Raw genomic sequence first — 16,284 nt, 5'->3', positions numbered from 1 at the left:
AGTGTATGATTCCATTTATATAAAATCTATATAATTCCATTTACGTAAAATTCCAGAAAATGTAAGCTAATCTATAGTGAGAGAAAACAGATCAGTGGTTGCCTAGGAATGGGGAAAGAGGGAGGGATTTTATTTTCTTTGACTTTAAAAAATGTAACACCAAGAATCAGGAATATCGAACATTTTGGTACTCTGATTTTAATTATACAAAGACCAATCTGAGAGGCTTATTCATTTGAACAATTACTGCACATTCACATGCCACACTCCAGGCTTTTGTTCCACAATTATTTTTTGTCCACTAACCCAAAGGAACCATAAAAGGTCTTCTGTTAAAAAATATTCCTGACACTATAAACACGAACACAGTGAAGGGGTAATTCTCTATAATGTTAGTAAGTATACAAATATTTCAAGGTACTTTAAATAGATGGGTTAGGATGGGTGGGTATATCATATACTTTTACAGAAGTTTTACAGAACTTTTAAGTTCAGTTGGCTTAACATACATGCACACGCCAGGATGTCCATGTCTGCATTTCATCACAGTTCACCATGTCTTATTTGGGGGGTAGAGAAAGAGAAGACAGTTTTTTCCCCCAGTTTTATTGAGAAATAATTGACATACATCACTGTGTAAATTTAAGGTATACAGTATGATGGTTTGATTTACACATATTGTGAAATGATTACAATAGGTTTATTTAACATCCATCACCTCATATAGATACAATAAAAAAAAAAATTCTCCTCATGATGAGAACTCTTAGGATCTACTGTCTTAACAACTTTCCTATATATCACAAAGCAGTCTTAACTACAGTCATCATGTTGCACATTATATCCCTAGTACTTATTTACCTTATAACTGTAAGTTTGTACCTTTTGTCCACTTTCCTCCAACTTCCCCTCCCCCTACCCTGCACCTCTGGTAACCACAAATCTGATTTCTTTTCCTAGTAGTTTGATGTGTGTTTGTGTATGGGTTTTTTTTTTTTTCCTTGGATTCCATATATAAGTGAGATCATACAGTATATGTCTTTCCCTGACTTATTTCACTTAGCCTCTAGGTCCATTCATGTTGTTGCAAATTGTAGGATTTCCTCTTTTTATGGCTGAATAATATTCCACTGCATGTGTGTATATATACACACACATATATACATATACGTACACACACACACACACACACACACACACACACCCCACAACTTCTTTATCCATTCATCCATAGATGAACATTTAGGTTGTTTCCATGTCTTGGCTACAGAAAATAATGCTGCTATGAACATGGGGGGCACAGATATTTTTTGAAGGGGAAGATAGTTTAAGTAGATCAATCCTAGTCATTCATGGTCCCAAAGAACCCACAGAAAAAAAGAGAGTTGATTCTAGTTCTCTTAAAGGTCTAAATCATTCTATGGTGGGACAGGCATGGGACAAAGGATTTTCTATCATTTTGGACTCAGTAGATCAGGACAAGTAGAAAAAAATAATTAAACTTAACCTTGTAGGACTTTAATTCATCAAAATTAAGATAAGTCTAAGAAGTCACCAAAGGACTGAGAAGTTAAATGATATTTCCATATTATGTGTATGTTGGAAGTAGAGGGTTTTGGGAAAGAGGGGCAGCTTGTTGAAAACCCAAGTGCCCATCAACAGACAACTGGTTTAAGAAGATGTGGTGGATATATATATATATATATATATATATATGGGTATATATATTACTCAGTCATAAAAAAGAATGAAATATTGCCACCTGCAGCAACATGAATGGATCTAAAGAAAATCATACTAGTGAAGTAAGTCAGACAGACAAAGGCAATTATTATATAATATCACTTACATGTGGAATCTAAAAAATAATACTAATGAATCTATTTACAAAACAGAAACAGGCTCACAGACATAGGAAACAAGTTTACGGTCACCAAAAGGGAAAAGGGGGGAGGGGGAGAGGGATAAATTAGGAATATGAGATTAACAGATACACACTACTATACATAAAATAGATTAATTACAAGGATTTACTGTATAGCACAGGGAACTATATTCCGTATCTTGTAATAACCTATAATGGAAAATAATCTGAAATATATATATATATAAAACAAATTGAATCACTTTGCTGCACACCTGAAACTAACATAATATTGTAAATCAACTATACTTCAATAAATGGATAGGTCTGATAGGAACTAATAAATGTAAAATGATTGATCCAAATGGAACATCATGGCTTGGCAACCACCAAAAAATAACAATAAAGTTGTTTTTTTTTAATAATAAAAAAGAAGAAAACCCTTCAGTTATAAACAGAAAATAGATAAAAATCAATTTTTATTTTTTAAAGCTAATTAAAAAATTTTAAATAATTCTGTGTCCTCCCTAGTTTAGAACCATCCAGGGATGAAACAAATGACTGTAGAATACTCAAATAACAAAGGCATCTGATGTGTGGTTTGTCAGATATGCCTGGCTAGAACATTTCCTTCTCCTGTGACCTAGATCTGTCTTAAGAAACTTGCTGCCCAATTCCAACAGCCCCACTTTCTACCTGCTGCGGATTCCTAAGGTATTCCACCCCAGTCTCTATAAAAGACAGGTTTAACGTTTAGAGTAACAGTTCTCAAGATGTGGTATGGGTACCCCTAGGAATTTCTGATACTCTTTCAGCCAGTCTTCAAGGTCAAAACTATTTTCATAATCAGATGTTATTTGCTGTTTCCATGCCCATTCTCTCATGAGTGTACAGTGGAGTTTTCCATAGGCTACATGATGCTTTATATAACAGATTGAACACAGAAGCAAATGTGAAAATCCAGTTGTCTTCTGTTATGCCAGACATTAAAAACAATTGCAACAATGTAAAATAATGTCTCTCACTAATATTTTTGTTTTGGAAATAGTTATTTTATTTAAAATGTTATTTATGTTAACATGTAAAAGTCTTTTTATTATTATTATGAAATATGTTAATAAACATTTAAAAAATCTCTCAGTGTTCTAAGTATCCAGATATGGTAAGTATCTAGAGACAACCCACACAAACAAAAGCTCTTAGGGGTCCACAATAATTTTTAAGAGTATATAAAAGGAGTCCGGAGACGAAAAAGTTTGAGAAGCGTTAATGGTGCCTTCAAAGATAAAGAAAAAAATCCCCAGACTCTCCAGAGATCTTGATTCAAGCATGGACCTCTCAGTATATTGTTAGAAAATGTATATAGAGTAAACACATAAAGTAAGGAAAGTAAATATAGAAGGTCTGAATCACTCTATAGTAGGGCCGGAAGGGACAAGGGATTTTGGATCATCCTGGATTCCTGGGTCCAGAAAAAACTACTTGAATTTAACCATATATGCTCCTTTGAGCATCCTCAGGCAGGAACGTGGACTTCAATAATTTGTCCCTATGAAAAAACACAACCTTCTTTACCTTCAGGTAAACGAAATTGTCCAAAGCGAAGGCTGCCTGTTATGGACTGAATTGTTTCTCCCCCGCCCCCAGCTTCATATATTGAAGGACTAATCCCCATTGTGACTGTTTTGGGAGACAGGGCCTTTAAAGAAGTGATTAAGGTGAAATGAGGTCATAAGAGCAGGCTGACAGGACTGGTGTTCTGAGCAGAGGAAGAGACACCAGGGCTCTCTATACACACAGAAGAAAGGCCATGTGAGGACACAGCAAGAAGGCAGCCATCTGCAAGCCAGGAAGAGGACTATCACCAGAAACCAACCATGCCGGCATCTTAATCTTGAACTCCTAACCTTCACACTGTAGGAAAACTTTTGTTAAGCTACCCAGTCTGTGGTACCCTGCCTATACTCTGTTTCCATGTAAGCACTCCATAAATATACTGAGTAAGAGGGGGAAAAGGAGACTTTTTAAGTGGGAAGGAGATGTTGAATAAATGTCTTTACAGTTCACACACCATTATTTATGTTACGTGGCCACTAAGCAGATGTTTAAGTGTTGTTCTTCTCAAAATGTCACCTATTTTTTACCTTTGATTAATATCAGGACAGAAACATCCACATTTTTTCCTACTGGTTAGTGTCAGGTCTAAAATTCATGCTTTCATATTTCAGTTATACTATAATTAACTCATACCATTAGTTATTCTATTTTGTCAAGGGAGCCCTGCCTGTCAATGGCTTTACCTACTTGACAGCCATGACACAGCTTCACCTCCTTTACTCTTTCTGTAAGGCCAGCTGAATGCTTATGCATAACCAGTTCATGCCCCTTACCAATTCTGGGATATTAGGAAATTCCTTTCTAAAAGTCAAATCTAATTGGCTTGGGAATTGTTTTTGTGGCTCTCTAATGAAGGGCAAAATAACCCAATGGCAGGTCAGCCAGAAGGCCCTACAGCACTGCAGGAAAAGAAATTGATTTAACTGTACCACTTTGGTCTCAAATGCACAGTAGCTCTCTAGCTATGAAAAAGGCACAGAAGATGAAAGGACAAGGGAGGAAAATGTTGGGTCATTCTTTAATTTTGATTTTGAAAATGCTTCAGAGTAAGAGACACCCTCTCTCTAAGCATCATCTTCCCTCCCCTCAGACACAGGGACCATGTCTTATTTAGCACTATCTTGCCGGTACAAAGCACAGGGTCTGAAACACAGCAAGTGCTCAAAATGCATTTCAATGGAAAGGGAACCTAAATGAACATTGATAAGAATATTCAAAAAAAGCGCCTTGAAGTTACTCTATTTGTTATAGACATATTTATAGAAAAAGGAAGAGCACTGAAATTCAACTTTACTTGCAAAAAATAAAAGAAAAAAACCTCAAAATTAAAAGAGCACAAACAAAACAAAATTGCTATTTAAATGTTTTAGAGTTGTTTGATGTAATATTAGTCTTAGATAACATTTACTGAATATCCAATATGTATGAAACACTATATTAGATGCCAACTCTAGTAGCAACCAAATACAAGAGAACTGTGTTTTTAATCTGTTAAATGTAACTGACAGTCCCTGGCTGAACAGGCATGCATGTTCTTTACACAGAATTTGAAATGTGGTTTTTAACCACTGAGAACATGAATCCTAAACTAGTGGTACCTCTGCTTTCATAACATACTTTATCCTTCTTTGAGCATCCCTGGGAATAAATGTGGACTCTAGTAACTTATTCCTGTGGGAAAACACTATCTTCTTAACCCTGAGGTATTCCAGGGGCAATTATAGCCCAAGATGAGGAATACCTCTACTCGGTCCCATGCAATCCATCCATATAGCCACCAAACACTTGAAGGATTATTCCTTACATCCTTTACCTTGATGTTTCATCAAAATCACTACCTTGTATGTTTCAGAAGTTCAAAATGTTATCTTTGTGAGGAAAACAAACAAAATCCAGATCCAGAGCCTCCTGGCAGGGTTGAAGTAAGGAGGTAAACTGCCATAATTCATAATAGATTCTTAGAGCCAAAAGCTGCTGCCAAGTTACATTTATTCAGCAATAATAATAATAAAATAAGGGTGTCACTGTCACTAGCAGAAATACAAATTCACTAGTAAAACTAGCTTCTTAGTAAGCTTCCTGTGAGGAAACATAACAAAATAGGTATGAATTTAAATACACATTATATTATAGACATGTTTGTTTGCATTCGTGACGCCTATGATATTTGTAGGCCTTGTTACCAGTAAACAAAGTATGTTTATTCTATATCCTCACGTTAACACTACCCCTTTTGGTCTTTAATTCCTCACCATTTCAACCCCACCTAACAGACAAAATATATATAATACCTAAGACTGAAATAAGTTCTACTTGTATGAATAATGAGGTGTTGCATATTACATTTGCTTGAAGGAACAGGAAAAACACACGTAAGCCAGAATTAAATTGGATGTAGAAATGAGTAGTTCCTCTAGTTTGGCAACACTTCCCTGAAAGTGTTACAAATGCATAATAATGGTTAATAAATATAAAATGGAAAGAATCCTCCCTTATACTAGCCTCAAGCCTTTAGTAAACAAGATACAAGAAATACCATATGTTCACCATTTCAAAATCTCACCATGGCTGGAATATGCCAAACTGTCATGTACCTTAAACTTCAGTGAATATCAGAAAAATTTTTGAGTTTCTGTGCATATTTTAGTTTTTTAACTAAAGATATTAAAACATCTCGGTAATATCCTTAAATAAGAATCACAGAGCTAGTGAGTGAGGAGCTAGGATTTGAATGCAGCAGTCTGACCTGCTCTTCACTATTATGCTACACTATGCAGTAGTCTTATTAAATGAGGTAGATTCATGGACAGATCTCCAAAATGAAGAAATAAAAGTACTGATTGACATATATACACTAATATGTATAAAATAGATAACAAATAAGAACCTATTATATAAAAAATTAAATTAAATTAAAAAAAAAAGAAATAAAAGTACAAAACCAAATGTACCCAAGGAGAATGGTGTGGGATGGGACCTGTCCTTCTCAAAGTCTGATAGTCTTTGAAGAGAGTGTACTGATTTGTGCATCCGTATACCTTTAAAAAAAATTAATTCTACTGGAATGTAAGCTCCTCAAGGGCAGAGACCATTCTTCATTCATATTGTACTCCAGCTTTAAGAATAAAGCTTGGACTAAGTTAGCATACAGTGAAGGTATTTATTTGAGGGGGTATCTTTTAAAAAAGAGTTAAGTGGGGATATGTCAAAGACAAATTAAAAAAAAATCTGTTAACTGAGCTAGTTTAAAATGGTATGCAAGAAAATTTGCATTAAAACATTCACAGTATGCTTCTTCTCTGACCCCCACTCCTGGCTCCCCAATGCAGAAGAATGCAGCAAGGAGACATGGAAAACTAATTTTGGTTTGTTATACTTTTAATCTTGGTGATAAAAATAAGAAGTGAAGAAAAATTATTAGCATGATGTAAACAGGAAGAAATTCAAATGCAAAAAAAAGGGAAAATAACAACAACAAAAAAGAGAAGAAAATAACTAACTAGATTTGAACCCCAGCACTACCTGGTTTCAGTGAAAAAGAATTAAGCCCAAAGCACTCATCTTCTACAAAATTTTTTGTACTATATATTTCTGCATTTATTTTCTCTGGTTGTTATCCACAGTGGAATTAATATAGAACCAAGAGAAAATATAAAATTTACAATAATGTACAAGGTTCTAACAATAACCATTTAATTCTACTGAATAGCACTCAAAAACAGTGTCAATTCCACAGAGGAAATAATCTAGTTAAACAATTCTGGCTAGAAGACACCAAAAAGCATCAGGTTAACAGTGCAACAGTGCAATAGTACATGGACTAAAAATAGACCAGTTCAGAATACTGAGAGCATTTAGTTCCTTTATCCTTATATTTATTATTATGACAATGATCAGAATTCACATAAAGATATGCCATTTTAGTCACTTAAAAGTTAGCCAATATCCTTGTGGGGAAAATAAAATTATTTTAGCTTAATTTTCAATTTTCTTTTCCTTTTCTAGGCTAGTTATTTTATCCTAATGTTTATATTTATGTCAAATATGTCCTCCAGTCAAACTTATAATCTTTATCTTACAAAATATTTCTAAAAATCTTTCCTCATAACATAGGTCCCACAGTCCTTGACAATCCTCAGGGTACCTCTTAGAAAGATTTAGCTATAAAAAGTAATTGAAAATGTCATTGATGACTAAATATTTATGCTCATTAATCTCTTGGGCAAAGCTACATACCTTTGTAAAATCTAAAGCTAAAAAGTTTATCTTTAATTCCATCAACTACCTGGATATTGTTTCAAAAAAATCTTAACTGCAACCGCAAAAAAAAAAAAAAAAAAAAAAAAATTTTCTGGGGCTTTCCTGGTGGCGCAGTGGTTGAGAGTCTGCCTGCCAATGCAGGGGACACGGATTCGTGCCCCAGTCCAGGAGGATCCCACATGCCGTGGAGCGGCTGGGCCCGTGAGCCATGGCCGTTGAGCCTGTGCGTCCGGAGCCTGGGCTCCGCAACGGGAGAGGCGACAACACCGAGAGGCCCGGGTACCACAAAAAAAAAAAAAAAATCTTAACTGCATAATTCCTTAGTTAACATGAAAAACGGCATTCAGCATAATAAATTATGAGTTTTATTATGAGTGATTTAACAGAGAGTGCATATCACTGCATGAGAACTGCAGAAGTTTCTAAGAACTCTTCAATATACAGAATGCTTATGAGTTAGATAATACTTCAGTTGGTGAATAAATTTGCTAAACTTGATCTCAGATGGATTTGAACAAATAATTATTTTATTAATAATTCTGAAATATTTCTCCATCAGAATGATAAAACACAAAGTAAATGATAGTACCAAATCTATAGCAAATGCTGTCAATATACAACTTACTGAGAGTCAGTTTGATTATCATGAACCTATTTTTTTTTTTAAATAGTGATTATCCATAAGTCTGGGATTGTAACCACATTTTTTCTACCAATAGTTATTGTCACTTGATTATTTGCCAAGAAAAGCTTCTATGTATGAATTCTTCAAGTCTTTATCTCAAAAGCATTTCCCAAATTGGCAATTAATTACAACAGAACTATGTACCCAACTGCAATGAACAACTGCACTCTAGGCTAGCCACACTTTAGTGAACGTGCATTTATTTCTATCCAACTCAGCACACTATCATTTTTATCTAATCTCCAAGTCAGACTAGACCCTCCTTCCCACATTGAATTATTTTTCTGTGTGCTTCCTTCAAATGGAAAATTACTAAGCGTCTCGGTAGCTTGTATGGATGCAGATGGAAGTGAGGCTGCTGTTTTAAACAGCAATGCATTTCTTATTCCCACAAACACCCAACACTCTACCCTCAGTTTGAGCTGTTTTCTTAATCTAGGTGTCCAATCTAGATACTGAAAGGCCAATGTCAGTGCCCCAAAAGGTTTAGGGACTAAGCATTTAGTTTAAAGAGCAGAGAAACTACTGCTAAAAGTATAAGGGGAAACCAGCCCAAACTTACAGGCATGATCTTAATATATCTAGGACATGCTAGTTCCTCCCACCAAGCCCCAAGGGGCTTACTTAGCCATTGAGGCCCTTTTGACAATTATGGGACAAGAAGAAACTAGACAAATATTATACTACTTTTGTCTTCAAATCACACTACTAACACCAACTTAAAGAAAGATCTTTTAAACATTTAGCCCTCCTTAATCACTCCCACTAAACTCCATTTTTCCTCTAAACAAAACTCTGGAATGGTGTAATGTTGAGGTGATGAATATTCTAACAACTGTTTTAAATCTTATAAAATAACAATTTCAGCTGTGACCCAAAGCCTCCTTAACTGCCGGAAAGTTCCTCTATGACACCAAATGACACCTGAGGCAGTTGTCTGGGAGACACTACCACACAGTCCTGGTCATCATTTGCTGTGAGATCCAGGAAGGAAAGGAGCACATCCAACCCACAGAGGTACCAGTTCTCTCAATGCACTTCCCATTCTCCTGTTCTCTCAGCTTATGAAGCTCTCCCTGTAGAACATCAGAAAACCTCCTTAAACACCCTTCCTCCCAGATCTCTGGCTTGGCCTCCCCCAATAGCACCAGAGGTCTGGAGAAGACTCTGGACCATCCAATCCCCCAATCTACAGAAGTCCAGACAATTGGCTGGAGTTTTGTTTTGGTGACTTCATTCTTTAACTAAGTGGGAGGAATTCCCAGGAGGACCTTCATTAAGGAAAAGAGCTTCAACAGGTCTTCTACATTGGAACTTGATTCTCCACTGTTTTTTCAAACGCCCTTGGAAGCCTAAATTTTCTTTATTTGGAAAATGAACTGATTTCTAGTTTAGATGCAAGGCTGGAATTTTTAAAAAACTGGTTCATTGTTCAACCATAAGCATCAGTAGAAAGGTGAAACAAAACCAGGCAATAAAGAACAGTGACTGCCACCACGATGGTCCCACAAGGTCAACGGCTCAACAGTACTCTGTATCTTTTTTTTTTTCTTGAAATCTGAAACATTCAGGAAAGTGAACAGTACTAACTTAGAAGTAACTATGACTTTTCTGACTAGGAAAGAGAAGCACACAGTATGATTAAACTCATGGCAAATGTTTTCTATCTCCTTCTAGGGCCTCCAAATGCCAGTCTTAACTCATTCATCCCCTCACCCCTCCATTCCTTTTGTCCAACCAGACCCACCTACTTCCCCTTTCCAGCCCTGACTCTTATCTTTCAATCTCACACAACAGTGTCCTACTCTCCAAAAGAGACTCATTTCCAAGCCAAAGACTTGCAAGGCTCAATGTATGACCATTTTGAAAATCTCTGCCTATCAGCTTCCTCCTTACCTTAAATCTCTACATAGCTCTCACCTTCATCACTAATTCTCTTTAAGTCCCAGTTTTCCCCAAAGATCTTTGGATTCAGAGTCCTACAGGCACTCCCAGGATAATCACAAATGGATTACAACAATGAGTCAGGTTACAGGGGAATCCTGACGGCTCTTTCATAGACACAGGAACTCTTACTGTCACACTGCACAGAAACACCAGGGCAATGAGCAGCCTTCTCCACAAAGCCCACTGGATAAAAAAGGAGCTGTACCACCAAGGGCTCCAAAATTTCCCTCATTCCCATTCCTAGTTTCCAGTGAACACTCTTAAAAGGTACATATCTAGGAATTCAAATTAAAAAAAAAACCAAAAACCTATTTCTCAGCTTGCTCCAATGATGTTACGGAAAAGTGTAGTGGTATTAGCTCCAACTCCAACCTCCTACAGTTTTTAAGACATGTGGTAGCTAATTAACAGAATGTGGCTGCACTGTCCTCCTCACCTCAAGGGCCAAGAACCACAGGCCTGATTTAGCTCCATCCCAACTTCTGGGGTAACTCCGGCTAAACTCCTCTATATCTCAACCTCCTAACATTTTCACAGAGAGAGTCAAAACGAGGCTGTTTTCTAACAGGAGTGTTACACTTAATCAGTAGAAATGTAAACTTATTGTTGACAGATGTTATATAAACAGGTTATAAAGACAATCCTGTACATTTATTTCATAATTAGAAATCTTCTATATTTTCTTCTTCTGTATTCTATTATTTTCACATTCTTCTATATTCTATTATTTTCATATTAGCATGAAAATAAAACTAGATTATTCCATTTCATTTCTCTTATTGAGGTTAGCATTAACTGATAGCAGGTTTGTGGGGCTTTTTGTAACTGTGCCTAGCAGAAAATCTACTTGTAAACAGGCATTTCAAAAATGGTGTCTGACTGAACTACTGAGGAGGAAATCAACCCTTGCTTATTTTCTATATGATAATTTCCTTATAACCAATCTTTATGGTTCTATCTCTTTCAAGCTGAGTTCTCAAGAATCATTTACAGATAAATGATAATCACTGGTTTCAACTGTTTCTAAAATATGCTGTCTATTTATCTTGTCTCAAGATACTTTTTTGGGGAAGTTGTTATGTAAAGTGAAGAACTTTTCCACCTCTGCTTTCCAGTTAAAAACTGGATTGGTTTCTAGTTACAGCCTCAACCTTATACTATTAAATGATGTTAACATTCAAATCCAGTACACTCCTATTTCCCTTAACTGAAATAAATATTTAAGGCAGAAGGATAAAAGCAGAATTTAACTTATATCCCATCATATAGAGGAACTATTATCTTCCATTTTTAAGGTTTTCTTCTCAATATGGTAAGTTATCACAGAACAAAAGAAAACTGTATATGAACAGAATGTGGTAAGCTCACATTTTTGACAGTTGCTAAAAAAAAATTTAAAACAAATGCATATCTATAGGATAAATGTTATTTGTAAGATTAAAAAGGTGAAATCACAATTTTATACTGCCTTACAATCCATGAATATCTAATTAGTTGTCCAGACTTCCCATTTTGGAAGTTGGGAAATACTTGCACTTGGATGCCAATCTGAAAACAAAAAAAAATAGTTTTATAAGACAGGAAAGTCCCCCTTGTTTGATTATGTACCAGGCTGTAGTACTAAAGTGATTACTAGGGGCTTTGGGGAAAAAGAACTGTTTAAATTATGTTTTCAGTGCTGGAGCTTCAAAATGTCATCCTTTTCCACCCTCTGAAGATTTACTTTGGGCCATACCACAAACTAGAAAGCATTTAAAAATACACACACACATATACACATAAATATATACATATGGAATTTGCTTATCTAGTAAACTTCTCAAAAGCTCCCTTCTGGTGAATACTTCTAGTATGCTCAAAATGAAGTGCAGATTCCTAGACCCAACCTCAGACCTCCTCAATCAGACTCTGAGGGTGAGCTCTGTATTTCCATTCCTTAACATAAATTTAAATTATTCTAAAATACCCCAACCCTGCATGCAAATGAGAACAAATAAAACTAGGTGGTCATCAAATAATTACTTGCCCTAATCTAGTACATCTATCAAAAGACCTCTAGAGTTGCTATCTATTTTTTGTTTGGTTTTTGGTAATATATCAATCACTGCTCCGTAACAGTTTCACTTCTACCTGCCTAACAGAACATAATAGTTACTACCAAACCAATCTTGAGTACTAGTCCAGCACATTTCTCTCCCCATAAAAAAAGCACCAAAGATCCAAAGCCAGACTGGCTATCTAGTCTTCAGCATAATAGTCACAAGTCCCCACCAAGGGCAAGACCAAAAATATCTCCTGAGCCAAATGGAAATTCTTGGCAATAAGGTGCCTCCTGGTAAGCCCTTTCTGGAGATGTGCATATTAAATGGATTACAGCAGTGTGTTACCTCGACAGGTTAACATAGGCCAGTCATCAAATAAATCCATTATCAGCAGGCAGAGAGCGGGGTCCAAGAAAAATGAGCCATACCTGAAGCAACTTTTGACAGAAAACACAGAAAGTAGAAAAAGCCTTACTGGAACAGATGAGTACTGAAAACCAAATTAGCAAAACAAACTGAATTTGCCTCCTTTACAAATTTACCTTTTCAGGCGGTGAAATCATTGACAAGATTTTAACTGAAATATACGTGGGTCCCAAATTACTGAAACTTTTTTGTTAAGCTCTCACACCTCTCTCCATATACAGGGATATATGAGAAAATGTAAGTGGTGACGATTTTATTGAAAGAGAATAAATGTGTAACAAAAGCCCACACCAAACTTGATAAGCCCTGCAATAATAAATTCTATGGGTAATGGAATACCCTGCACCAGAACACACAGACCTATGGGAGAATTAGATGTACCTATTCTTTGTACTCAAAAGGATTAAGTACAAAGATAAACATACTTTACACTATACCCTGTCCTGTTTGAAGACACTAGAAAATTCTACAGTTATTCTTCAAAAGTTCTGAAATAAATAATGAGTCCACCTTAAACCTGAAAAGCACCTAAAATTGCTAGGACCTAATTTCTTGTTGACTTTAGTTGTTGTAGTTTCTATTCTCCTTGCTAAAGGACGCTAGATAATGAGTGATTAATACATTAACTAAAATGATGCATTGCTAAACTGTCTCCAGCACAGACTCTGAAAAATCTGGAAGATAGACAGGAAAGGATTAGAAATCCAATTTCCTACATGAAAGTTGAAGCATTGCTTCTTTTTTGTTCTCCTCTCTGGGGCTTTTCCACTGCCCTCCCAAATGTGACAATTTGCAAATATTCACATCTAGAGGAGCATATGCTAAAACTATTCTAAGACGGGAGAAAAGACCCCAATTTTAAGACTTGAGAATGTACTTTAATTCTGTAGGCACAGGTTCACCAAATCAGCTAGCAAAAATCTTGACCAACTGGGTGACTCAGCCTTGCTGTGAGGTTTTTTTTATTTTAATTTATTGGAAACTTCTCATTTAAAACCCCACAAACATGGAATCTCCAAGCTTTATACCTAGAACAAAGAAAAAGCCTTGGAATACTCATTGGAAGGGATTTAAGGATTTGTATTGAACATATTCTATACCAAAGTACTAGATGGTCTCTAAGCTTCCTTTCAGCTCAAATCTTCCTTATTTTTCTTAGTAAATTTACCAGACTATCCTTAGAGCCTTAGTAATTACAAATAGAACCTGAATGAGAAAGAAAATTCAGAATTAAAGTTGTCATCATTAAGCCTAATTAAACAGGCAGGAAGATGGCAGTAGAATAAAGCATTCTGAATTAGGGACAGGGAGAATTACGAGTAGTTCGCAGTCCCATGAATGAAACACCGCATACAACAAAGTCTGGCTAGGGTTTAGGACATACTGGACAACGTTTCTGTCTCCTGGGTGGCAACGGACCCACCCAAACAGGGATAGATTTTGTCTTCTATTAATGCGACAAACTACTGATATCTATCTTAAGTAACCAACCATCCGCAGGAAAACACATGTCAACTAGAAAGATGACTCTCATTTTAGTGTGAATTCTCCCTTACTGGCAGTTTTCCTACTTTCTATCCCAAAAGGGAATCCATATACTCAACGCCGCAAACTGTAAGACATCTCACCCCAACACTGTGACTCTGGCACTTCTGGTCCAAACAAAAGCCATCGTTTTAAGTAGGGTGGGATTTGTTCGCTCCATTCAGTAAAGGGCTGTGGCTGTTAGCAGAACATCCTGCAGGCTCCTGCTTTGACACTTGGCTCAAGTCACGCTGTGCAATCACCGTGACGGACCCTTGATATTTAATGAGTCTTCGACTGAAAAACTGACATTCTCGGGAGCCAGGGAAACGAGGCTTGAACGCCCTGCGGAGTGCGTCCGAAACAGACGGGAGGGTGGCAATGCCGGCAGGAACCTCCTCGGCACTCAGCAGGGGTGATCAAGTCTTTCCACAAGTTTCTCTTCCTTCCACTAAATTAACCTGCAAAGCCCCCACCCCGTCCTATTAGGAAAAGTCACACCAGCAACTCGCTGAAGGACGGGGGGGACAGCTCCCAGCGCGCCACAGAAGTTGGGTTTGGTCGCGGTTTAACCCTTCCTGCCCCAGAGCCATGGCCGACACCCCCTTCACCCGGGGCAAACCCAGGCTGCCAACTTTCCCGCTGCCCCCTCCTCTGCGCACAGCAGCCCAAACTTTGCTGTTCGTCCACCTGGGCGCGCAGCGGAGCGTGGGGTCTGGCCGCACCCGACACCGCCCCCACCCGGGGCAGGCGGCGGCGCTGACCTTCACGCCAGCCCCCAGCCAGCGACCGCTGCCGCCCGCCCCCTCCCCCGAGCCTCGAACTGCCTCCCGCGGTCCCCTTCCACCGCCCCCAAACGCTCGCGGGAAAACCGCGGCGGGGGCGACTGCAGCTCGACCTCGCGTGTCACGACTGCCCACGACCCTCTGGGCCCCAGAGAGCACCGGTCCCGGCCCTGGCTCCTCTGGCCGCCCACTCACCATCCGTGAAGGGATCCATTTTCCCCCCGCCGCGGCTCTTTTCAGCCGGAGAGCCCAAGCTTCCTACTCCAAGAGCTGAAGCGGCCCTGCCGACTGAGCATGCCCAGCGCGGCGCCGAGGGCTGTCGGGGAGGTGCCGCGAGGGGCGCCGCCGCTCCGCCCACTCTGAGATCCGCCGCTCCGGGTTTTCGCTACAGCTGCAGAAAGAGCGAGGGAAACTAGAGGAAAAAGCACCACACAGGCCTTGGCTGACTCCTGGGAGAGGAGCTGGAGGAGCGGGTTAGATCTGGGGGCGGGTCCATGGGCGTGGCCGGAGCAAGCCTCGCCCCTGGCAGAAAGGCCGGTGGCTCTGTCTCGTCCAGTGCTCAGAACAGCGGTCAGTCATCAAGCAAACGTGATGGCCAGTTGCGTCCGGCCGGGCCGGGCCCTAGACGCCAGGAGCCCGGCACCGCGCCGGTAAAACACAGTCAATGCCCCGTGGAGCAGACATTCCAGAGACAGACAATAAACTAACACAAGACACACGAGGCTGAAATAAATGCCCCGTTGAGCATTAATTTGGGTGATGTGATGGAGAACGAGTGGGTCGCTAATTCGGATGTCTTGGTGAGGAGAATCCTGGCTGGGAGGTGCCACTGTAGCCGAGATCTGAAGGCAGAGTAGGAGGCTGCGGGCGAAGGTCGCTCCCCTGACAGCGAAGCTTCGCTTTCCCTGGGGAGTCCGACTCCGGGAAGCTCACTCCGCCAAGGCTCGAGGGAGCAGACACTGTGGGTCGTGTCTGTAGGGCTGCGCGCTCACAGCACAGTGGTCCCAAGCGGTCGGTGGCCTGGAGACTGAAGGGAGGCGGGGACCCCAGCGGAACAGAGGGCACCCGGGGTCCTGTCCTCGGGCTAGCAGTTCGGGGCGCGGACTCTACGTGCAGGCGGATCACAAAACCCGG

At 39.0% G+C, this 16,284-nt stretch overlaps 1 protein-coding gene across 2 annotated transcripts in view; it reads right to left on the bottom strand.

Annotated features, from left to right (window-relative positions):
* The window catches only part of LNPEP (leucyl and cystinyl aminopeptidase), a 100,435-nt gene extending 84,989 nt beyond the window's left edge, over window positions 1-15,446 (bottom strand). For both annotated transcript variants that reach the window (XM_029216418.1, XM_029216419.1), the window contains exon 1: window positions 15,346-15,446. In XM_029216418.1, the coding sequence (XP_029072251.1) occupies window positions 15,346-15,364 (19 nt within the window). In that variant the 5' untranslated portion in view covers window positions 15,365-15,446. The remainder of the gene's footprint in view (window positions 1-15,345) is intronic.
* Between the last annotated feature and the right edge of the window lie 838 nt (window positions 15,447-16,284).

This window comes from Monodon monoceros, unplaced genomic scaffold, assembly GCF_005190385.1.
Source record: "Monodon monoceros isolate NGI ecotype Baffin Bay Population unplaced genomic scaffold, NGI_Narwhal_1 Super_Scaffold_12, whole genome shotgun sequence".
NCBI classification, from domain to species: Eukaryota; Metazoa; Chordata; class Mammalia; order Artiodactyla; family Monodontidae; genus Monodon; species Monodon monoceros.
This window is presented reverse-complemented; position numbering and strand designations above follow the sequence as displayed.